The 26,299-nt window shown below is 36.6% G+C and overlaps 1 protein-coding gene across 2 annotated transcripts in view; it reads right to left on the bottom strand.

Moving 5' to 3' along the window:
- DMD (dystrophin) overlaps window positions 1-26,299 on the bottom strand; it is a gene marked incomplete at its 5' end in the record, with an annotated part of 2,126,456 nt that overhangs the window by 1,428,427 nt on the left and 671,730 nt on the right. For both annotated transcript variants that reach the window (XM_082864911.1, XM_082864910.1), the window contains one exon: window positions 8,643-8,766. In XM_082864911.1, the coding sequence (XP_082721037.1) occupies window positions 8,643-8,766 (124 nt within the window). The remainder of the gene's footprint in view (window positions 1-8,642; window positions 8,767-26,299) is intronic.

The following is a 26,299-nucleotide window of genomic DNA, read 5'->3' on the forward strand; positions in this document are numbered from 1 at the left end:
CTGCTGTTTGACACTCAGAAAGTGTCAATGGCTGATTCTCAGTCCTCAGCTTATTTATCACCATAATTTGATTCAGAGGATTCCTCTTCTTGGGAATATTGATTTGGCTTCCTAGACTACAAACACAACTTCCTCTGACCTCAAAGACTGCCTTTACTCAGTCTCCCATGCTGGTTCCCCCTCATCTCCCCGACCTCTAAATATAGTGTGTTCTAGACCTCGATCTATATTTCCATTTGTTCAGGCCAAAAACTTCGAATCCTTCTTGACTCTTTATCTCAAACCCCACAGGCAATCCATCAGAAAATCCTATGGGTTCTTACCTCAAAAGACATCCAGAAAGCAATGTTATAACTGTGCTCACTACTACCACACTAGTCAAAAGACCCCCATCATCTCTCGTGAGTCTAGATGTTTCAAAATAGCATACTAAATGGTATCCCTGGTTCCTGTCTTTGCTCCCTAATGATACATTCTCAACACAGCTGACAGAGAAAGCCAGCTCAACTCTCCAAAAGCTTCCCTTCTCACTCTGAGTAAAAGCTCAAAGCCTAACCATGGCTTCACCTGACTTTAATCTCCTTAGCCTCTCTGACTTCTTCTGCTACTAAACACCTTGATATTTCAGCCCCAGACACACTCTGTTTTTCTCTGACACTCTAGGCACACTCCTACCTCCTCGGGCTATGCATTTATTCTTCTCTCTGCCTTAAATGGTCCTGCCTCAGGTATTTGTAGATTCCTCATTCGATCTTTACTTAAATGGCACTTTCTCAGTGAGGCCTTGTACTGCCACTTTATCTACACACACACACACACACACACACACACACACACACACACACCCACCCCTTAGCTCTCATTCCCCCTTCATTTTCATCTTTGGCATTTATCACTAACATTCTATATGTTTTACATATTAATCTGCTTAATTTCCACCTTGCCCACAGGAATATAAACGTATAAGGTCACGTATCCTTTTGCATTTCCTTCTTCACGCTATCTGCAGTGCCTAGAATAGTGCCTGGTACATAGCAGATGCATAATAAAGTGAGGTCTATCATAGCATCATGCCTCCATATACAATATTACAGTCTATCCCACTCCACCCACAGTTCAAAAGCTCTATGAAGGTGTACATGTGTAACAATCCTGGTAGTTATACATACAGTGGTCACAGAAACAGCCCATGAGTTTAGGTGCTACAAGCTGAGGAAAGTAAAGTTGGATTCAATGAAAGTCTCCTGGAAACTCCAGATGAGATTGAGAGTTGGGCAAAACTCACTCTCCAACAGGACTGTTATGTAGTCCTGAAAACAGGAATAAACAATGACCCAAATAGAAAACAAGTAGCACCACGTAAAGTTCATTAACTCAAAACTTAATAGAATCCTGCCTTGGCTGAGGAAGAGAAAACAAAGGGGAAAAAAACCCCAACATGGTACTTGTAACATTTATTACAGAATAAAGAAAAAATATCATATTGAAAAAAATTAGAGGGAGTATAAACTCCCAACAGCGGTCTACCAAACAAAAGTTCAGGAAACAGTTCTGGCATCTTCACTGAGATATCATGGACTTCATAAAAAAGCAACATAAAATCATAAGGCTAGAAGACGTTGAATTTAACAGAAATGGAATGAAATACCAAGGCGACAGAGACACTGATCTCATAAGGAAGAAACTAAAGCCGCATTATTACGATCCAAATTAATACTGGAGATTGTAAAATGTAGACTTGATACTGAACAAAAGAGAAGGGAATGTTTCTTGACTATGGTACTAACCAGCATTCTTTGGACTCAGTAGCAAATAAACAAGTATTCCCATTTGTCAAGTAGAGAGTTATAGTATTTTCAAGTACCCTAATTAAGTTGTTCCTGTATTTCCAGACTGTGCAAAATCTTTGGCTATGCTGACATGTGGGGATGTTTTGTTATCCACTAGGGAATAAGTGTAACAACACTTTACTGGTCTCAGAAACTTGGGGATTACTTTTTTCTCAGATGTTTTTCAAATGTTTCAACATCTTCAGTCTTTCTTCCTCTTCCATGGTTCCAACTCTCTCTATTTATTGATATATATATATATATACACACACATACATATATATATATATGTATGTATATATATGTATATATATAAAAGCTTCCCCCTTGTTTTCAAGGCCACGAATATTATCTGAATGTTCTTCAACGATGACACCCATTTTCTTCCATGCATTTCATCTTCAATGTTAGTCCAAATATCTATAGCCAGATTTTAGCCCTCATTACTTTACAGAAACTTATTTCATGAAAGGCTCCAAATATTTTTCCTGCCAGGTACAATGCTTCTTAAAGCATTAAGTACCGATAAGTAAAACAACCTCTTTCAAATCACCTTGTTCATGAAAACATATCTGCCCTTGACATTAAGATCTTTCTATAATCTTTCTTCCTCTAGAAACTCATCCAGCTTTTCTGTATGTGTGCCTATTTCCTTATGTATCTCTGTTTATCATATATGTATGTGTATGAATACATATGTATAATATGGATATAGTATTTTTAATTGTAAAAGTATATATTTTATAACAGAACACAGTTTTGAAATTATTTCTTCTCAACAGAGAAAAATACTTTACTCAGTATATATTCCGTATATGATCATATGTTTAGAAGCTACTACTCAAGATTCTAAAGTATCTAGTACACATAAATTCAAGTAAAGGCATGAGTGAACCATTGCATGAGCAATGAATTGTACATTTTCAAATATATAATGGGCTCATGAAAATTCTGAGATCATCAGGAAGTTATGAATTCTAAAGTGTATAACTTCAAGTGCAAAATAAAAGGCAATTCAAATCACTATGCTGGGCACACGAAACTAATATTGTATGTAAATTATAATTCAAAAAATAAGATAATTGATCAAAAAAGGCAATTTAGTTGTATTATTTAAAAAAAGAAACATAATTAACATAAGTTTTAAGCAAAGTATACAGGAAAGAGAAGTTTACTAGTTCTTTAATAAGCTGATTAAAAACACTCATGACCTCTTGTCCTCCTTCTTTACCGGCATCTCTTAAAGCCCTCTTCTTTTAATGACATCTTTTCTAATTAATATGAAAGTAAGTCCCACATCCCCCAGAGTCCTACTCTGACTATAGAAGCAATTAATTTTCTATTCACTTAAGATTCTATAATGAAGTTTTACCCTTTGACAGAAAAAGTAATTTATTCACTCAAATGTTTATTCAGAAGTTGTTATATCCTTCATATTGGTAGCAGAGCCTGACTTAAAACGTGCCTGCAGAACTGAAAAAAAATCACTTATTCACATAATCAAACATTAATTGGATTAAATACCAGGCGCCTATGTTACACACTGCATACCAAAACCAAACTAAGCCAAACTAAAAGCGAACGAACAAACAAGCAAAACCCAATCAGATTAAGTTCCAGTCCCTAGTTTCTAGAAACCAACAATATAATCAATGTAACAATGGCGAGAAATCAGCTTGGATAAGTAAAAAGGAATTAGGTCATGGTAGTCTGCATAAGGGCAACATGAAGACAGTGACTTTGCCAATGCCTTTCAGTCAAAGGCCACCAGGAACCTGCCTGTAGATGAACAAAGTTAAGTTGATTTACTAGCTGCAACAAGAGACATGGCATGTAATAGGGAACTATGGGGGTATGTCTCTAAGAGGATGTTACAAATAGTTTATAGGGTTTGGGCTTGTGTAAGGTGATGTGGGTGGTCAAGGAAGCAAGGCTTTGCCTTTAATTAGACGCTGTAAGGAAGTGGAGGTGATTCTATGATTGGATATCTTAAATCTTCTTATCTAGATGGCAGAAAGAATGTAGAGGCTAAAGCCATGATTAGTAAAGGTGCATAATCTGTCATATTAGTGAAGAGGAGGGATATTTGGTCATTTTGGGTGGTTTGGACAATGTTAGTATTTTTTACTGTATTGAGACATAATTACACAATGGTCACGTTTTTGTCGTGATCCATCATGACTGTGGAGTGGCCGTGTCTGAGGTGAGCATTCGGAGTTGTTTGTCATATTCAACATGAGAACATTACAGACTAGCTGCAAGTACTAGTACAGCATCTAGCACCTCCAAGGCCTAACTGCAGTGCCAACCCAGCTCCTGGGTCTCAGTGGCTGCTCTTTTCTTTCTCAAATGAATGTAAACAGAGGCATAACAGGATACTACTTATGTTTTAGTAAGTTCACTCTGGCAGAAGTGATGTGAAAACTTCTAAAGTAATACAACATTAGTGGCAGTGAAGACCAGCTAGGGACTGTCATCTTAAACCAAAGTCAGCCATAATATTAGCTTTAGTCAGGGTTGTGGTGATGGGAATAGAGAGAACTGGACAGTTTCAAGAGCTGTTAAGGGAATGAGATTAAATGAACTTGTCAAAGGGTAGACGTGTGAATGGTAGAAAAAAAAATCTAGATGACCCAGCTAGCTTTTAGGTTTCTGGATGAGGTTGCTGGAAGAAGAAAAGTAAAAAGAAGGAATAAAGGAGTGCTGGAGAGAGACTGAAGTTTAAGTTTGCAGGCAAACATTCAAGTAAATGTGTCTATTACGCAATTAGATATATTGGACTGGGCTTTAAGGGAGAGACACGAGCTAAAGATACACATTTGGGAGTCATTAGAAAATAGATGCTATTTGAATGGGAAGTAATGAGGATAATCTAGAGAGGAAAACAAGGGAAGAACCGTACAGAATTTCAATATTAAAGGAAAAACAAGATGGAACAAAACGGCAAAAACGTTAAAAAGGTAAACAATAGAGAGTGGTATTCCATAATCCAAAGGAGGAAAGAATTTCATGAAGGACTAAGAGGTTAATAGGGTCTAGTCCTGCAGAGAAGTTGAGAAAATAAGGCACACAAATATTCACATATATATTTATAGGATAGGATAGAAAGATGGAAAAACAGCCTGTTTAAAGGCTGATGATAAAGACCCAGAAAATAGGGAGACATTGAAGAAATGGATGTGTGGCTGAATGGAAGCAGGTTCCTGAGGACACAGACAGTGAAGATATTGAACACACACCCCCTGAGAATAGCCCTAATGAGCCAAAACACAGTCTTTTCCACCAAGGCAGAGGGAAATAAAGAGACTGTGAGCACAAATACACATAATTTAAGAGAGATTATTTTAACTAAAGTAGGAGGGAAAGTCACCTACTGTAAATGGTGGGGAAAAGTTTAAGAGGCCTATAAAAACTTGAAATAATAGTTAAGAAAAGTTGAGAAAATTTACTAGGGAAGTATGGAAAGCTTAGGAAGAATTACCGATGAGTCTATTAAAGTGTGTTTTTTCCGAAATGGAGTAATGTCTGGCAGCGAAACATCTACAGTATTGTTAATGCAAGTGGGTAGGTGAATTGAGGAGAAGAGGGAAATGGAAGCTTTTGGAGACAGCAAGATAGTCCACGTGGGCTGAGATTTTTAAGGATAAAGGCATAACTTGGGTGGAGGAGACTGTGAACCTGATGCCAAAGTTTTCGAAAGAGAAAATAATAGAATAAATTGGTGAATGACAGATGGCCACTTGGCATGAAACACAAGGGAAGAGACAGTTTTACATTAAGGGTGGTACCTTTGGAAGTGACCCTGAGAAGTGAGTAAACTAGCAATTCTAAAGGAGTGGAGGAGTGAGTCATTAATCTTCGTGGTGATCTTAAGGGTAAAAGTATTGGGTTGGCCAAAAAGTTCATTCGGGCTTTTTTCCATCTTACAGAAAAACCCGAACGAACTTTTTGGCCGACCCGATAAATTCCATATATGAACAAAACGGGTATACAGGAGAGAAAGTCTGTTTTGGAAGAAGGGTTTCCGAGTGCACAGTGAATGAGTGTGAGAAAGCACAAAGAAGAGAAAGTGAGACAGAGGAAAGAGTACAGAAGAGCATAGAGACGAAGATACAAGAAAGGACAGGTGAATAGAGGTTCCTATATTCTCCGTGGCAAGCACAGATAACAGAGATAAGGGAACGGTAGAATTAATTGGGTTGAATATTTCCCACAGAACTTGGTGAAAAGTTGATTTGGTATGGGTGTAAGCAAGTGTAAGTCCCAGGAAGAGCCCAAGGCCTATTGACCTTAATGGCTAGTAGGAAAGCTTTTCAGGAGAACACTGTAGAGGTATAAAATCACCTTGGGGTAAGAAGAGCTTGTTTTGTTGGTTTAATTACTAACTTACATTACCATGTGCTCAGTTCAAGAAGTTGAGTAGCTATACCTGTTAAGTCAGCTGGAAATTCTGAACTATGGTGACATTAACAGAATGAGTGAAGAACACCTAGGAGTCTGGTAAAGTCTCCCATTGTGTATTGATTCTCCAACATTTATGTACGTAGGAATCACCTGTGGATCTTGTTTAAATGCAAATTCTGATTTATCAAGCCTGAAATCAATCCTACAGTTCTAAGAAGCTCACAGATGATGCCAATACTGGTTGTCCAGGGACCACACTTTGAGTAGATATGTCCCCTAGAACTTAACTTTTAAAAAAGTGTATTATGTTAATTGTATGGATAAAACACATTGTTAATAGAGAAGGAAAATTTTTGTTAGATTTAAAAGTATATAAATCTGAAGTGTCCTAGGATATTCTAATTGGCTGAAAGTGCTTGATTCCTTCATTCATTTATTACTTCAAGTGAAAAAAAAAAAGAGGAGGTATTATTTAGCCATTTTTAATGAATGCCTAAAAATGAATTAATAGCACTCAAGCTCATGAGATAGGCCTCCCATGTGTTCAAAATAACCTACATAAACTGACAGGTGAAGAAGCAAGAAAATTAATGTATGCCTAAACTGCATATCCATCACCATTACTATGTATTTCTCTCAAGGATTTTTTTAAATACATATGCCTTATATTTAGCCTGAAGGAAATGTCTAGGTAAATCATTTCATGTCCTATTTTAGTAGGCAATTAAGAATGATGTTTTTATTTCAGAATATGAGAGTAAAAGTTGATAAAGGTGACTCAACGAAGCATCAGAAAACCACTCATACAGTATTGTACATTGCTTTTAGCACTTGCAGTCTCTCATTGCTGGACACTATTGATTACATGCAAATTGCTTCTAGGTAACCATATGATAACAGGAAATTTTTAAATTTATAGTCTGGAAATGCTAGAATTCAATTTTCCTGCTTGATCAAAGCTATTTTAAGACACAGAAATAGGATGGCAAACAGTTAAGTAGATTATTCAGATAGATAAAAAATATTTAATTAGCTAATAAAATGTCTACCCAAGGTGATTCATACTTTCAGTGGTCGAGTATGTCACATGAACTCCGAAACATAATTAGAGTTCATCTTCTCTAAGTAATTTTCTACTTGTAGACTTTCCCTCAAAAATTATAACAAAGAATATACCTTTGAATAAGTATACTCTGAAATAAGATATTTCGCTATTTTCTACATGTTATCATTCAGTTTAATTTTAAAACTAAAACATTAACAATATAATCATAATTCCCTTTTCTTGAAACTATCTATAATAGTCCGTTATTAAGCTGATAACAGAATACCATAGAAAGCCAATAAGAAATTTAAAATAACTTTCCCATTTATAAACAGTCAACTCTGAGCAATGTTGATGAAATTCTCTCTCCCCCTCAAGCAGCCTAAAAAACAGAATTTTTTCTCCTAGAAGAAGATTTTTTTGTTCTCCAAAAGTTCCAACCCCACGGCAGGTATTCCCTTGTATCTGTGTTAGTGTTGTATTTGTAAACATCTAATAGATTTTGTAATTCATGAAATCAAATGCTGGAAAGATAAAGCAGAGTGAATCCACACATGTGATCTTCCTATAGCTAAAATTATTTAACATTCAGAATACCTGTTTCTTTAGCCTGCCCACTGCAGAATATTCACTCTGCCTGTGAGAAATTTCCTCACAAACTATTGCCAATTATATACCAAAAATGGATGTTTATAAGTCGAAGTTGAAAAATCAAAGCCTTGACAATGTCCCTGAAGATGAAACAGCTCTTATTAAATTAATAAAAATCCCTATTGCAAAGGATGAAACTATAATGTCTCAGTAGGAAATAAAACCAGCAAACAATCTTTTATAAAAAAATAAAAAGGCCGGGCAACTTTTAGTTATGTTAATGTAATACATACATATCCAGAAAATGCAAATATGTTATAACTTATGACAATTATTAATGATTTTGAAGTATAACATTTTGATGACAGTGAGAGCACAAACAGGGTCTTTAGTATTCCTAAGGGTCGGGTCTATTCTATTCCATTCTGTTCTGCAAGCCTGCTAAAATATCAGCCTTCAGGTGAAAGAACAATATATGAAGGGAAATCAATATGAGTTCATGTTACAAAGTTGTTAATTTACAGCTAAGTAATATAAAAGTTAAAGAAGGTTTACAAAAAGTATTCCTCATTAGTCACAGCAGAATCAGTAAACATTTCTCTATACTAAACTTTGATTCTACTTGATATGTAAAATATATTTCAAAGATATCTTTAAAAGCATTATATCATATCACTTTAATCTTTTCAACTTTAAGAGAATAAGAGTTCAGAGCACAGAGTTTACAAGCAGCAAAACTTAGCAAAATACATAAAAAATAATGCATAACCTACATTGACTTTTTCTTTAAGGTCTGAGAAGTTGCCTTCCTTCCGATAGACTGCAAATTCAGGACTCTGCAACACAGCTTCTGAACGAGTAATCCAACTGTGAAGTTCAGTTATATCGACATCCAACCTAAGACAGGGAAAAATAAGGGTCATTATTTCTTGATTATATCTTTCTTCTATATGGGAAAAAAAAGCAATCTATCAACATTTACCATTTTTTCCCAACCTGAAACTTCTGCCTGATGCCCCTATTACTGTTAACAGCATTACTATTTCCCTGGTCAGGATGGCTCAAAATTTGGAGTCAGCTTTGATCCAGTCTCATGATCACAGAGGTCATTTTATTCATCTCAATGTAGCAATGACCTCTACAGTATCTTCTATAAGTTATTCCTCAGCCTTTGTTTGAATGTCTGCATGATTGAAAAGTTAGTACTTTCCAAGATAACTCTCTTTCTTTTTGGAATGTACTTACAGTAAACAAAAAATTCCTTTTGGTGGCCCCCATTAAACCATACCTCGGATACTCATGCCCTTCGTGTTGTCTCCAACCATATTGACGCTGTGTTTGGTCATATGACTTGCTATAGCAAATGGGAGGGATATTAGTACGTGTAACGCAAGCATGGGCTTGATAAGTGCTTGCACCTTGGATCTTGTCCTCGTAGAAAACACACTCTGAGAAGGCAAGTGTTATATAAGACGTTGAAGGATCCTAAAGTGCTTTACAAAAGCTCAGGCTTGCCAGGTGGAAAGACCACGTGAAAGAGCATGCAGCACCAGGCAAGTGAATAAAGCCTTCTTTGACCTTCTGACCCAACTCAAACACCAGCTGAATACAACCAAGTGAGTGCTCTAGCTGACTCCACTCAGAGCCACGGAACTGCCCAAAGAGCCCTGCCCACATTGCAAAATTGTGAGATATGATAAATAAATAAATAAACCATTAAATTTTGAGGTGGGTTGTTATGCTGCAATAGATACGTGATCACCCACACTGTTATTCCCAAACATTCTTTTATTGCAGATATCTATGGAGCTACTGGGAATAAACTATTAACTCTGATGAGGTGATTCAGGTCTACTTAAAGCAAATATTTTCAAGGCAGTAAGGTGAGTTGCAAGGGTGGAGAATGTCTATGAATCACTTGAAATTTCAGGCACAATTCTGAATGTGTGTGCATTTTTGTTGAGAAAGAACCTATAGATTTTATCAGCATCTGTAAAGAATCTATGATAACGGGAATTTAGAGATCATCTAATCCAATTGTTTATTAAACAAAACAAACAGGCAAACAAACAAATGAAAGTTATCCAGAAAAATCAATGACTTACTCAATTTTCATAGGAAATCTGTGGAGTAGACCAAAGATACAAATACAAGATTTAAGACACCAAGTAATGTACTGTAATCACCATGCTGTAGCTTCTTTTCCAATACAACCCTCAAATAGTTGAAATCAACTCTTTAAATCCACTAGAAGATATCTGATGGTCAGCCTACCCTACTCCTAGTTACTTCAATGGATATTCCATGGTTTGTCAGTATCTTACTTTCCTTAAAATGTGGTTCCTAAAAAGATCATATCAGTGGTGTTTAGTATAATCAGGAAAGAATAGACAATTATCTTCTTTATGAGTACTTTCATTGAGGTAGCCTATGAGTTCAATCAACTCAAATTTCAGGGCTTTAAATCATATAAACCTGTTAGAATTTTTCATGTTATTTGCAGGCTATTGTTTTAAAATTAAACTGATAAAGAGTTTCACAGAACACAAAACACTTCCAAAAGCCTTTTGTTTTCTTACAAAAATCAGTGGTAATGTACTACCAATCTCTCTGCTCATATGAGGAGATGGAGGCTCAGAGAAATTAAGTCAATTGCTCTCAGACTGTTAGTACCATACGGACGAAACTTAATTCATCTTGTTCACCATTATATCCTTCACCTCAAAGAGGACCTAATTCATAGTAATAAATATTTACTAAGTTTTTATTTACCAAGGCTACCCAACTGGAAATAGAAGAAACAGAGATCTGAATTCAGAGATTTTTTATTCTAAATTCCACATCATTAAATGTCAATCCCTTATTTCATTTGCATATGGATTCTAAATATTTATCGTGTTTTATTTTATCATACATGGTGGTTATCTTTCCTACATTTGTTTTTTGCATAAGTTTAACTATTAGGTTTCCTATTTCTTCACTTGTAATGCTGATTTTAAGAGTCCTGTTGCATGCTACTAAAAATCTTTCTCATTGATGTTAATTTATGAAATCAACAGTCTTCAACTATGGTCATTTAGCCACCCACCAAATCCAGTGCATGTTTTCCATCAGAATGTCTTAAGAAGGGCATTTTTGTTTTTCCTTTAGTCCAGTATAAAAATCTGTGTGTGTCTCCACCGGTAGACATTCACTTGCCAGTGCATGGGGCAGGCCAGGAGTACTGGGATGTTAATACCTCAGGGGTGACCCTCAGCTAGTGAGAGCCGGGAGTTGGTAGATAAATATCCCAGCTCCCTTGCCTTCAGTGCAACCACCTTGAGGGATATTACACACAGTGTCTCAGAAGGTTCCCAGCAGGACTGAGCACAGTTGCCTCCATTGTTAACCTGCTCATGTATCATCCTGTAATGGCTGCCTTTTTCTTATCTCACTTCCTCACTTTGCTTCCTGGGATTACTTCCTAAAAAAACTACCTGCACCAAATCTTTGTCTCTAGATCCACTCTTGTGGAAACCCAGACTAAGGCAATGATCAACAGCCTCAAATGAACCCAGCATCCTGCCATATTTAATTTTTTCACCTTGAGCTCTGACTCTCCACAGGAACTATTTCAAACTTTTCCCAAAGCTCTCAAAGCTCTGATCCTTTTTTCTTTGGGATTGACATATACACACTGCTATATTTAAAATAAAAAACCAACAAGGGAAAAAAAAATCAACCAAAATGAAAAAAAGCTCTCATCCATCTTCTTTCTCCACCTATCAACAGATGACATTGTTTCCTACTTTACAGAGAAAAGTGCAATTATCAGACTAGAATTTCTCCCTTCCACTTCCTATGTCCAAATATCCAATCTTACCTGCCTGTGCCCTTCTCATTCCTTTCCCTTCAAATGAGTTTCTCTTCTTTTACTTAAAGCTAATCCCTCTACCTGCATTTTGTACTTCATTCTCTTACTTCTTCTCAGGCATTTGAGTCTATCAATTTTTTTAATGTATCCACTGTAAATTCAACCCCTCCCTCTCAAGTTAATTCTTCATATGGAAATTTAAACATATTTTTATTGATTCCTTTATTAAAAAATCAACACTCTCTTGACCTCCATATTCTCCTCTGACCATTCTCTTATCTTCTGCAAAGGCAAATGTTTTGCAACAGTTGTCCAGTTTCCTGTCAGTTCCCCATCTCCTCTTCACTCCTTAATCCACTCAATGTTGTTTCTTAACAAAAACATATTAATAAAGGAATCATGTCACTAAAGCCAATGGAGAGTTTTACTTTCTTGCCATCTAGCAACACTTAACACTGTTGTTGACCATACTCTTCTTTGAAATTCTTTTTTTGCCTCCATGATCCCCCTCTATTTATTTTGTCTTCTATTTCTATGACCACGGATAATTTTTTCTTTGCAGGCTCATCCTCTTCCATCCTGTTATTACATGCTGAAGTTTATCAAGGCCCAGTTCATTTCCAGTCATCTTCTATCCTATTATATTACTCTCTCACTAGCAATCTTATTCATGCTAATGACCTTAACCACAATATATATATCAATGACTCCGATACAGATATCTCTACTTCAAGCATTTCTTCTGAGCTCCATAGCTACATAACCATCCACCTACTGGATGATCCCACTTGCATGCTGTAAGAGCTCTTTCAATATATAATGTCAAGACCTAATGTTTGATTTTCTCTCCCAAACTGGTACCCTCCCAGTGTCCTCAGACCTGTGAATGGCATCACTGTCTATCACCTCTGATACCCTCCTCTCCCTTCCCTCACATATTTAGCAAAGTCTAATCCATCAAACATTCTATTTCTTGTGAATCTATCTGCTGCTCAGGATCTCTACAGTTGGCATCCTCACTGATCTTGCCATTAAATGTGACCAAAACTACTGAAATGGCCTCTCCACTGGTTCTAGGCAACCTTTCTGGAACCCTCCCATCTGTTCCATGCACTACTGGTGAAATTATCATTTCTAAAAGATATCTGATTATATAACCTTCATTCATTAAGCCACTCAAAGATTTTCCATTTTTCTTAGGATAAAGAGCAAAATTTCAGACCTCTTAACCCTATACTTTACTTCTAGAAACAAATCTCTCTTCAAGTTTCTTAGGGAGCCAAGGAGCCATACTGCAGTCTTGTCCCTCCCCCAATGAAGTGAAATCCTTCATTGACTCTTATCCACTAGAAGATTTCTATTTTGGAAACTTGGCTTCTTGATATAATCCACGTTGGTCACTCTGGTCAAATCTGTCCCTTCACCTTTACACTAGTCTGACTCAATCACACATCAAATACTCTCTGAGTCATAAAGGTGAGATGTGAATATCCACGATTCAATGTCAAATTCTCCCTTTAGACTTGGTTTTTGTGGTCCCACACCCTTTTGATTCAGAGTATCTCTGTTAAAGATTGCTCACATCCACCTACAGGTCCATGAAACTAGAAGTTGACTCAAGGTGCTAAGCTGGCATCACAGCTGGGAGAGATCTGCTACGGCCTATGCTGGAGAAAGTTTTCACCAGGCCTGGAATTTACATTGGTCTTGTTTGAACATGTGTTATAATTATCCTTTACCACCACCTCTAATCAATGGCAAAAAAAAGGTAAAGGATATTTATTCAGTTTGAAAATAAATAGTTTTCCAAAAAATCATAATACTTTTAGACATCTGTCTTTCTGAAAAATGTGAAACTGTATGTTTCCTTTTAAAACACATCTCTACCTCCGTTTCTGCCACAAAATATACACTAAGTCCTTATTATATGCCAGACATAGTATTAAACTCCACAGATAACAGAGATGAAAATGCAGCAGTCAACATTATCAAGGAGTTTGGTTTAGCGAAGCATCCATTTGACAAAAAATGCTTTAGACATACAACTGGGGCTCAGCTCACACTGCGACTTTTGTTTAGGATAATCAAAAAACACCTTTTCAATGAATTAAGATTAAATCAGTTTCTAGACTAGAGACTCTGCCAGGTAAATTGGTTATCTCCACACAATGAAGCCTTTGTGGAGTCAACACCATGGTAACCGTCTGCTTGCTGCTCAGACTGTGAAGATTTTAAGGGAGGCCTGGGCACCAGTTGGCATGTAGTTCTAATAATTCAGATCAATTCAGGCAACAGGATGTAAAATCCCATAGAGAGGTCTTTCCTCATTCAATGTTTTTGTTTGTCCGATTTTATAGATTTGGAAAGAGACTGCAAAAGATGACTGAACTTGCTCTTTACATAAGTATCTTTTAGAGAGTGATTATACTCTTTTGATTTACAGATTTATTTATTTATTTTAATATTTTTTTATTTTTTTAATTTTCTTTAACATGTTTATTGGAGTATAACTGTTTTACAATGTTGTGTTAGTTTCTGCTGTATAACAAAGTGAATCAGCTATATGTGTATACATATCCCCATATCCCTTCCCTCTTGCGTCTCTCTCCCACCCTCCCTATCCCACCCCTCTAGGTGGTCACAAAGCACCGAGCTGATCTCCCTGTGCTATGCAGCTGCTTCGTGCTAGCCATCTATTTTACATTTGGTAGTGTATATATGTCCATGCCACTCTCTCACTTTGTCCCAGCTTACCCTTCCCCCTCCCCGTGTCCTCAAGTCCACTATGTCTGCGTCTTTATTCCTGTCCTACCCCTAGGTTCATCAGAACCTTTTTTTTTTAGATTCCATATATATTTGTTTTTCTCTTTCTGACTTACATCACTCTGTATGACAGACTCTAGGTCCATCCACCTCACTACAAATAACTCAATTTCATTTCTTTTTATGGCTGAGTAATATTCCATTGTTTATATGTGCCACATCTTCTTTATCTATTCATCTGTAGATGGACACTTAGGTTGCTTCCATGTCCTGGCTATTGTAAATAGTGCTGCAATAAACATTGTGGTACATGTGTCTTTTTGAATTATGGTTTTCTCAGGGTATATGCCCAGTAGTGGGATTGCTGGGTCATGTGGTAGTTCTATTTTTAGTTTCTTAAGGAACCTCCATACTGTTCTCCATAGTGGCTGTATTAATTTACATTCCCACCAACAGTGCATGAGGGTTCCCTTTTCTCCACACCCTCTCCAGCATTTATTGTTTGTAGATTTTTTGATGATGGCCATTCTGACTGGAATAAACCTACCTAAGGAGACAAAAGACCTGTATGCCGAAAACTATAAGACACTGATGAAAGAAATTAAAGATGATACAAACAGATGGAGAGATATACCATGTTCTTGGATTGGAAGAATCAACATTGTGAAAATGACTTTACTACCCAAAGCAATCTACAGATTCAATGCAATCCGTATCAAACTACCAATGGCATTTTTCACAGAGCTAGAACAAAAAAAATCACAATTTGTATGGAAACACGAAAGACCCCGAGTAGCCAAAGCGATCTTCAGAAAGAAAAACGGAGCTGGAGGAATCAGGCTCCCTGACTTCAGACTATACTACAAAAGCTACAGTAATCAAGACAGTATGGTACTGGCACAAAAACAGAAAGATAGATCAATGGAACAGGATAGAAAGCCCAGAGATAAACCCATGCACATATGGTCAGCTTATCTTTGATAAAGGGAGCAAAGAATACACAATGGAGAAAAGACAGCCTCTTCAATAAGTGGTGCTGGGAAAACTGGACAGCTACACATGAAAGAATGAAATTAGAACATTTCCTAACACCATACACAAAAATAAACTCAAAATGGATTAAAGACCTAAATGTAAGGCCAGACACTATCAAACTCTTAGAGGAAAACATAGGCAGAACACTGTATGAACTAAGTTACAGATTTATTTTTAAGGGATTTCAAATATTTTTTAGGGAAGTTGTGAGTAAAGTGCTTTACCTAGGAAAACTATATCTATTCATAAGCATGTGTGTTAATATGTTACACTTTCTTTCTGAAATGTAATGGAACAAAGTATCAATGAGTTTGTACTATTCTTAGGTGTTAGTTAGACTTTCTTTTTCTCTTTTCTTTCATCTTTGTGATGTCTTGATTCCTTTGGCAATAGGTGGAACCTAAACCCAATTCTTACATGATTTAAGCTGAGCTATTGCTCATGTAATATTGTTTACTTTTTTTTTTTCCCCCCTGTGGCTTCAATTTGGGCTTGTTGCTTCAACCATATCTATGATTTTCTTACTAAAACTTTTTGTCTCAATGTAATATACAGTCAGCCCATAGTCCAAGATCTAACATTCAATACCATCCCTTAGCGTTCTGGGACTTAACTGTCAGCTGCTAGCACTTGTTTTCCCTCCAGTATTCTGCCAGTAGCCAGCCCCATCTCTGTGTGCCAGCAATGAGGATGGAAGGGTGAAGGGGAAGCAGAGGCAGAGTTTTCAAAAGGCTTCCTGTGCACTCTTACTGAGTGCCAATGGCTCACATTCAATGCTTAGTCTCAGTGACATTTCCACCGCTTTTAGCAAAATGAACAAGACCTCCTTCTTGGCTTCTACTCAGACCCTGGCTTCCAAGTAACAATTGCGCATTTACTTTATTCCTTATCAATTTGGCAGCTCTTCCTTCATCGTTTTCTGTGCCTTGCCCCCTAGTTTTCACATGTTCACTGGCATTGAATATTTTTCACATATCCTTGCTGAGATGTATGCCAAATTAACAGACTCCCCTGATTTAAATCCATACATGTTTCTAAATTGGGTGCTATCTATTCTCCCCAGCGTTTTGCCACTGGTATTTTTTATCACGCTTTGCACTACTTGAGGCTGGGTCTTTAATCACCAACTGAAGATATCATACAGATGTAACTCAGGTACCTTTTCAAAACCCTCAAGAATAACACTGAAGAGTTATTTTCAATACCGTATTAAATCTTGGATTCTGTGCATGTATTTTTCTTCCTTTATAAAATCACTCATTTCTACTATTTTTTTCTCACTTTTAAAACTCTCACAAAACATTGATAAAGAACTGACATAGAATAAGTTGCTTATAATGGGCCTGTACACCCTCAGAATCAGCCCATCAATAAAATTTCTTATTACTCTCATCTTACTCTCATAACACACTTCACTCTGTACTTAATGTACTTCTATATGTTATTACAGACAGACTCTATCCCTTAAATCCAGTCTAACTTTATCCAGAGAGGCATGGACGTATATACACTACCAAACTTAAGGTAGCTAGCTAGTGGGAGGCAGCCGCATAGCACAGGGAGATCAGCTCGGTGCTTTATGACCGCCTGGAGGGGTGCGATAGGGAGGGTGGGAGGGAGGGAGACGCAAGAGGGAAGAGATATGGGAACATATGTATTATATAACTGATTCATTTTGTTGTAAAGCAGAAACTAACACACCATTGTAAAGCAATTATACTCCAATAAAGATGTAAAAAAATTTTTCTTTATCTAAGAAAATTATGACTTCTAACTCTCTATTTACAAAATGATTTTCTTCCTGTAACAGTTGATGAATATTCTGTCCTATATTTTTCAAGTATAACCTAAAATCTCATCTTTGTGATTATTTATGATTAACAGTGAAGTGACAATTTTCTCTCCTTTACAAAGGTACTCATCACAACCCCCCAAAACTAAGATCTGTAGAGTCTCATGGAACAGAGCAACCATATCTTTGATTTTTTTTTTTTTTTTTGCAAATATTTTATTACCAAACCAAGGATTTTTTCCAAAGAGATCTTCTATTTTTCTGGAAGTTTCAAGTATGGTGCATATATACCAAATATTCGAAAGGTCTAAGTTTTCCCTCAAGATCATATTGTACAAATGGACTCTACTTCCTCCAGTTGAATTTTCCATAAAGATAATGCAAATTAGATCAATTATACTTCCTTGCAGTCTAAATTGGGAGATATATGTCTGTGTTGCAGGTGCGTGTATATGTGTGTGTATGTGTAAATATTTTAAGTAAATTAAAACTAAAGCAGAAACTAACACACCACTGTAAAGCAATTATACTCCAATAAAGATGTTAAAAAAATTTAAAAAATAAAAGACAAACAGAAACACATTCAAAAGAACCAGAGGAACACTTGCAGTTTAAAAAGTTATCAATTTTGAACTGTCAACAGTAAATCATTGCATGGAATTTGTGCTCTATGATAACACTGCTAATTATGTCAGAAGAGCCTCTTAATGGGCACTACTGTGTTCCGTTAATATAGTGACTGCCACATAAAGTATTTAAGATGACACATTTACATAAACTTTAATTCAGTCACTTTTAATATACCATTTGGAACTCATCATTCCCACATGTGTAAACTATGAAACTATAAATCCTTCAAGCTCCCAGACTTAAACTAATTTGATTAGTGAGCTAGGTTATGAATGGCCATATTATATCTTTAAACATCTTTGCACATAGAATTTCATAAAAACTTATAAGCCTCACCTTTAGCAGCCTGAAAGTAAAGTATTAACATTTGTGAAATATGTTAACTCTTGCACAATCCTAAGGCTCTAGGCCTAGACCAGATGACTTAACAAACCAAATTTTAATGTACTTGTTAATTAGCTAGAACACACGTTTTCATGTTCATGGAAACAAAACTATGACTCTTTTTTACTGGTACTACAATGTGGAAGAAATCTTCCTGGAGGTGAGGTAAGATTTTTAAATTTTGTTTAGTATATTTTTTAATAATCATCTTTCTTCTTCAGATTTCTAGAACATGAGAACACGTTTTAATTCCATATTGGTATATGGCTACTCTCTGGATGGCAAACCATATGATGAACTCCTACTCATCTTTCAAGACTCTGTCCAAGATATACAACTTCTGTGAAGGTTTTCTTGATCAACCTCTCCCTACTCTTTCTCCTTCAACCTTCCTTCTGGGGAAACTGGTCCCTCCCTCCCATATGTTTCCACATGTTACTTCCTTCTAAAAATTGAATAAATAGAATACAAATTAAATTTGAACCAGAGAAATATTATAAAATTTTGAATGAAATTTGTTTAAAAATATTTTAAAAAATCAATACAAACCTTGTTATGGCTAAAATATCAAGTATTTCTAGGATTTTGAGATGTGCTGAGTATATGGTGATTATTGTACTTTTACAGTTATACAATATTATTAAAGGGCAAAATCCTATTTAATCAGGAGAAAACAAGTTAACATTTAGATAACTACCTCCCTTAAATCAAGATAGTTTTTATATACACACACAGATATATGCACGTGTTTGTATAGTGTGGGCATGTTTTCCTTGGTGGGAGGGGGAAAACAGGGCCAAATGATTGCCTTAAATTTTTTTTTGTAATGTTTGTGAATGTATGTGTTTGTACGTGTACACTTTAAATGTGTGTGCTTTAAATGTAAAGTAAATATGGTGCAGTGCAAACTCACTGAACTGAAAGTCAGCTGTCACAAGTTTTAATCACCCATCTTAATCTTTATGCTGCTACCTTGGACAAATGACTTAACTTCTCTGATTTTCCTTTACTTCTTCCTTTAAATTTCAAAAATTACAAAGCTTCCATCAAACTGGTCTTAAAATAAAAACTAACAAGGACTTTTAAAAAATTACTCTTAAATGTGTATTTATTTATCTCACTAATTAAAGCGATTTTGACCTGAGATACAAAGCTGAGGTCAGCTTTGCTTACACTGGAGCTTTGATATTCCAATTAAATTAGTCTGTTCAGCTAGCAATCAAATTAAATAACATCTAAGGATGTTATGATTCCCAGTTATAAGAACCCTATAAACTCTTTTTGACAGTTTACACAGCACCTGAAACAAAATATAACGAATGGGAAAGAACACTGTCCTCAGTTAATATAAACCTGCCACATTAACAGTCCTATCAAATAATGTTTTCCTTGTGTTTGCGTGATCTTATTTACAAGCTTAAATGTATTTCCAGTTTTATATAAGTTTAAGCACATCACTCATAAAATAATACATTTTGGGGCTTCCCTGGTGGCGCAGTGGTTGAGAGTCCGCCTGCCGATGCAGGGGACACAGGTTCGTGCCCGGTCCGGGAAGATCCCACATGCCGCGGAGCAGCTGGGCCCGTGAGCCATGGCCACTGAGCCTGCGCGTCCGGAGCCTGTGCTCCGCAACGGGAGAGGCCACAACAGTGAGAGGCCCGCATACCGAAAAAAAAAAAATTGTTTCGGTACAGTAAAATTTAATGATTCCAGTTTGCACTGAAATGCATCTTTAAAAGATACTAAAAAATCAATTTCTGTGTAGTTTACCTTGTCCTAAAATATGCCTTATTTAACATGTGCTTCAAAATCTGGATTCTAGTCCAAAACATAAAGTTTGTCCTTAAAATCATGCGTCTTCTTCATTGTCAATTATGGCAAATCAAATTACATGTTTAATGTGTATAAAATACTGCCTTTTAAAATACATGCCCTTGAATACAATCCCAGCAATTTAATATTTTTAAGCTATAAATGCCAGAAAACTCTCCATGCGTTATCTGGCATTGCTATTAATCTTTGTACCTCTAGGATAGTTAATTGTACTGAACAGAATAAAACTCCTACAAAAATATTTTTTCTCTGCAAAAAGTAAAACAACTAAAATATTTTAACAAGTGGTAGATTAAAATGACTTGAACATAATCTTCTTAATTTGGTAACAAATCTCAATCATTTAAAAATATATCGGTAATATTTATTTCTAAAATGTGATATGGTTGAAAAGAAGTCACTTTTACATCTTCTGTTAATATAACTTTCAGGGAAACACACCTTAAAAACTGAGGGCTTCCCTGGTGGCGCAGTAGTTGAGAGTCCGCCTGCCGATGCAGGGGACGCGGGTTCGTGCCAGGATTCGGGAGGATCCCACGTGCGGCGCAGCGGCTGGGCCCGTGAGCCATGGCCGCTGGGCCTGCGCGTCCGGAGCCTGTGCTCCGCGGCGGGAGAGGCCAAAGCGGTGAGAGGCCCACGTACCGCAAAAAAAAAAAAAAAAAAAAAAAAACTAAGGAAATCCCCCAAATTCTAATATGTCAAAACCAGCTAGATTAGAGGAATTAGTTATAAAGCCAAAGAGTATGAAAGCACGTGGACAAAAACTGCATGATCCAGAGGACCAGAAATAAAATGTTGTTAAGCCACAGATGCGTGGAGCCTATTTTTCATTTTCAGTAAAATCAAAGTCCCTTTGAAACACAGTTCTGTGCAAGAAAATCATCTTAACACAGGTTCATGGAAATATTCTTTTAAGTGATAGATGAAATCTTGTCATAATAATACATCTATAATCATACAATGTAATATGCTCAAGTTGAAAACCCTGGGCCATTTATTTTAAAATCAAATTTGGTGTTTATTTAAAATTGATGAAAACAAAAAGCAAAGCTGTATATGCTCTTGTGAGAAATAAATGTGGGCACTAGAGGGTGCACATTCCCTTTCACAGCTTGTCTGGACTTGAATTTGGCTTCTCTTATATTTTCTTATCTACATAATGATAACATGGTGACAAATGGATTTTTCATGCGAGTTCTCTTACAGAGAAACATAAAATGTCCAAAGATATAGATAAAATGGTGTAAAAGGAACATGTGAGGAAGGCATTTAAACATATACACAAAAGTATCTTGAAGTCATAATACAGAGATTCCCTTGAGAAAATGTCTTCAAATTGGGGAGAAACACTTAATCCAAATAATACAGTAGCATTTTCTGGACTTCATAACTCAGGATTTTTTCCCAGTTCATTAATCTTACCTATTCTTTTGAATGTTAATAAATATGTAGACACTTGTGTTCTATAAATCTGCCTATAAATACATTCCTGTACCAAGATTAAGTTTTTAAAATGTTAATTTAACACTCAATCAAATTCACAGGAAAAAATAGCATTTTAAGCATCTTGTTCCTGTCACATGCTTTCACAAAGAAAAAATTAATTCATCTCCCATGATAACTGTGTAGGCTATTTATTATAATCTTCATCTTCATAGCTATATCAAGAACAGAGAGCTTCAGAAACCTTTACTTTCAACACACAGTGAAATATGAAGTTAAGATTCAAAACCAGGTATGTCTGAATCCAAAGATTTCCACTACACTACACTTATATTCCTTTGTTCCAAATGAAAGGGAAACCATTTTTTTTTTAAATATTAAGGAAAAGTCAACATGAACTTCCTGTTTGTTGCTATACAGTACAGACTGGTGGTTACTACTGTGCTGTTTTGGATTATTCCAGAATTTGACTGGAGTCTCTAACACTAGGACATTAACTCTGAACATTTTTATTAACCTAAACTATGATATTTAGTTGCAGAATTCATACCCTCATGGCATTATGAAATAATTACTTTTTCCCAGTTTATTTTTACTTTGCAGTCTTCCTTAATTTCCTAAAGTCCCCAAATTTCCAATCAGCTGATGTGTTTTCTGATGTTAGAACTGATTAAGCATAGATGGCAAAGGTTATGACAGATAATAAGGTTAAGACCATGGTTAGCACTAGAAGTCCTGCACCTGGAAAAACAGTTCAATTATATGGGACTCCATTTATGCGTTGATACTGAAAAAGATACCTAACTTTGAAGGAAAAATCTTTTTCACTGATAAAGATCTCTGTATTTAAAGATATAGCCAAATTCTCCAGTGGTACCATAGAGTCTATGAGACTTAGAAGGTAGAACAGCCATGAGACTTAGAAGGTAGAACAGCCATAATCTAGGGTAAGTGCACCATTTCCACAGACAGACCTCAGTAAAGTAGTAAACAGTCTCAGTCAATCTTTTATTTTCAGCTAAATAATTTGATGAAATTACCTTTAGTTTCTCATTATAGATAACATGACATAGAGTTCAAGAATGCAGCATCCTGTGGAGAGGGTGTGGAGAAAAAGGAGTCCTCCTACACTGCTGGTAGGAATGTAAATTTGTGCAGCCACTATGGAAAACAGTATGGAAGTTCCCTAAAAAACTAAAAGTAGAGCTACCACATGATCCAGCAATCTCACTCCTGGGCATATACCCAGAGGAAAACATAATTCGAAAAGATACATGCACCCCAATGTTCATAGCAGCACTATGCACAATAGGCAGGACATGGAAGCAACCTAAATGCCCATCGACATGAATGGGTAAAGAAGATGTTGTAATATAAATATAATGGAGTATTGCTCAGCCATAAAAAAGAATGAAATAATGTCATTTGCAGCAACATGGACGGACCTACAGATTATCATACTAAGTGAAGTAATCCGGACAGAGAAACACAAATATCATATGATATCGCTTATATATGAAATCTACAAAATGGTACAAATGAACCTATTTATAAAACAGAAATAGACTCACAGACATAGAAAACAAACTTACAGTTATCAAAGGGGGAGGAAGGATTAAATTAGGAGTTTGGGATTAAAATATACACACTACTATATATAAAATGGATAACCGACCCAACAAGGACCTACTGTATAGCACAGCAAACTATACTCAATATCCTGTAATAACCTATAATGGAAGAGAATGTAAAAAAAAGAATATATATATATATATATATATATATATATATAAAACTGAATCACTTTGCTGTACACTTGAAACTAACACAACATTGTAAATCAACTATATTTCAATGAAAATTAGAAAAAAAAAGAATGCAGCATCCTGTGCTAGATGTCTGGGTTCAAACCCTGACTGCACTGCTTCCTGTAAAGTTTGTGACCTAGAACAAGTCACCTCACCTCTCTGTGCCTCATTGTTCCCATTGGCAAAGAGTGACAACAATAAAAAACTACTTTATAATGCTCTTTTAATGGTTAAGTGTGTTAACGTGCAAAATATTTAGATGAGTTCTTGACATATGGTAGAAATCATACATGTTAGCTACTGTGATTAGTGCCTTCCGTGACTATTTCCTGCTGGCTTTAAGCCAGCCCCTGGGCCACCTCTCACTTTCTCATTTGAGAGTGGATCTATTCATCTTAGTGTTTTGTTAAGGACTGGTAAAGTAAAAGCCATTCTTGTAATCATCAGAATGAAAACTGCAAAGAAAGCTGTAACAAAGACAAAAAGGCAAATACATAAGAATCATCAACAGCAAAATAATCTCATCTATTTCACCCTTTATTGCAGGAATAGGCAAACTATGGCTCACGGGACAAATCTGGCTTGCCACTAGTTTTTGTAAATAAAGTTTTATTGGAACACATCCACACTCATCATTTACATATTGTTTATGGTTGCTTTTTCCCTACAGCAGCAGAATTGAGCACTTGCAAAAGAAACTATGTGGTGCACAAGCCTAAAATAGGGACCGTCTGCCTCTTTAGAGAAAAAATTTGCTGACTACCTCCCTGCTCTATAAAGTTAAGATGGTCTATCTCTCCCAACACATAGGTGGGTCCAAATGTGTGGTTCACAGTCGCCATATTGCTTGGCTCTCTTTCAAAAATATGCCTTGACTCTCTATAACCAGATTAAAGTTCCTTAGTCTGGCATTGAGTACCTTTCTTTTTTTTCCCACAATGAACTCAACCTACCTTTTCAACCTCATCCCTTACTTCTCTCTTTCCAATACTGCATATTTCTGCTCTAAGCAAACAGAAACACCCACAACCCTGTGTAAATGCCACTTGTATACAGCCTGTATCTGCATCGTCCTTTTCCCTGATCTTGAGTCCAATAGGCCCCTATCCTTTAACCGTCTACTCAGATGCTAATGTCTCCATGAGCTTTCCATGCTCAACTGTCAAGCAGGACTGGAAGTGATCCTTTCTTCCTTATGACTTTTCTAACATTTTATTGGTACTTCTTCATGACATTGTTTATACTATTAGAATGCAAGCTTCCTGAGGGAAGGACTAAATATGGTTCTTGGTCATAGCAACTGGAGTGCTCTGCACATCATAGTGATCCATTAGATATTGTTGAATGAATACGAAAATTAGCAAGAAAACTAATGTTGCTGTCACTACATTCTTGAAATACTGTGGACTCGTACTGACTACAGGAGTGTTCAAAGAACCCCTCCATACACTGAGTGGTGCCTTGGACCTTGTGGGAAGCAAATTAAACTTTAAATACCCTCAGTGTGCAAGCTCACTGAGTTTAAAGGACTTCAACATGCTTTTATCTCATGGATCTTTGAAGTTTAAATAAATTCCAGTCAAGGTTTAGAAACTATCTGGTACAATGCAGAATACCATTTAAATCTGATGTGTACTCAGTGTCCCACTGCCACTTCCCCAGCATCATGAGTTGTTTCCATTCATTTACTTCTTCTAGTGAGCATCTCTAGGAAGTTTAGTTAAAACCCAAAGCAAAATGCATGGCCCTACAAAGCCAGTGTCTTAGCTCAGGCTGATGTAACAAAACACTATAGATGGGTGGTTTAAATCAGGGGTCCCCAACCCCTGGGCCGCGGACCAGTACTGGTTGTGGCCTGTTAGGAACCGGGCTGCACAGCAGGAGGTGAGCAGCAAGTGAGCAGAGCTTCATCTGCTGCTCCCCATCACTCCCCATGGCTCGCATTACTGCCTGAACCATCCCCCTGCCTCACCCCATCCCGTGGAAAAACTGTCTTCCATGAAACTGGTCTCTGGTACCAAAAAGGTTGGGGACTACTGGCTTAAACAATATAAATTTATTTTCTCATCGTTCTGGAAGCCAGAAGTTCAAGATCAAGGTGTCAGTATGGTTACTTTCTGGTGAGACCTCTCTTCCTGGCTTGTACATGGTTGCCTTATCAATGTACCCTCACATAAGAAGGAGGAGAGAGAACAAGCTCTCTGGCGCCTCTTCTTATAATGGCACTAATCTCATCATGAAGGCCCCACCCTCAAAACCTCTTCTAAACCTAATTATTCCCCAAATACCCCATTTCCAAGTAACATCAAATTGGGGTAAGGGCTTCAAGACATGAATATTGGGGAAGTGGGGCACAATTCAGTCCATAGGAGCCAGACATCATTGTACTTGCCTGTGATGAAATGATGTGTATTGATTCATAGAGATACAGGTTGCTGACTAGGGAAGACATCAGAATAAGAATATTCTCAGAAAATGTTAGAATAAGAATAGTTTCTCTTATAACACAAATGTGGTAATGGGAAGATACCTGTTCTAAATTAATAATTGGGAACTCAACTTTCTCCTGGGGAGAGGGTGTATATTTTTGCCTATATAATCATCAAGAGAGACACATACAGTAAAATTTCCAGTGTGACGGCCAACAAGGAAAGTCATATAAATTCCATTTCGGAGGTGAAGAAATAGATTCTGAGTGAGATTAAGTTACTTGCTTTAGTCACATAGGTGATAAGCGGAAGATGCAAGGCCAGAATCCATCTCTGTGCAGTCACAGGGCCATCTGCTCTTTCAGATCCATTCTTCATGTTTCTCTTGTCCTCTCTGTACCAGAGGAATATATACATTTTCTGCCATCGCCTTCCCCCTGGCTTGTGATTAGAGGCACTG

This window comes from Leucopleurus acutus (assembly GCF_964270905.1).
Source record: "Leucopleurus acutus genome assembly, chromosome: X".
NCBI lineage: Eukaryota > Metazoa > Chordata > Mammalia > Artiodactyla > Delphinidae > Leucopleurus > Leucopleurus acutus.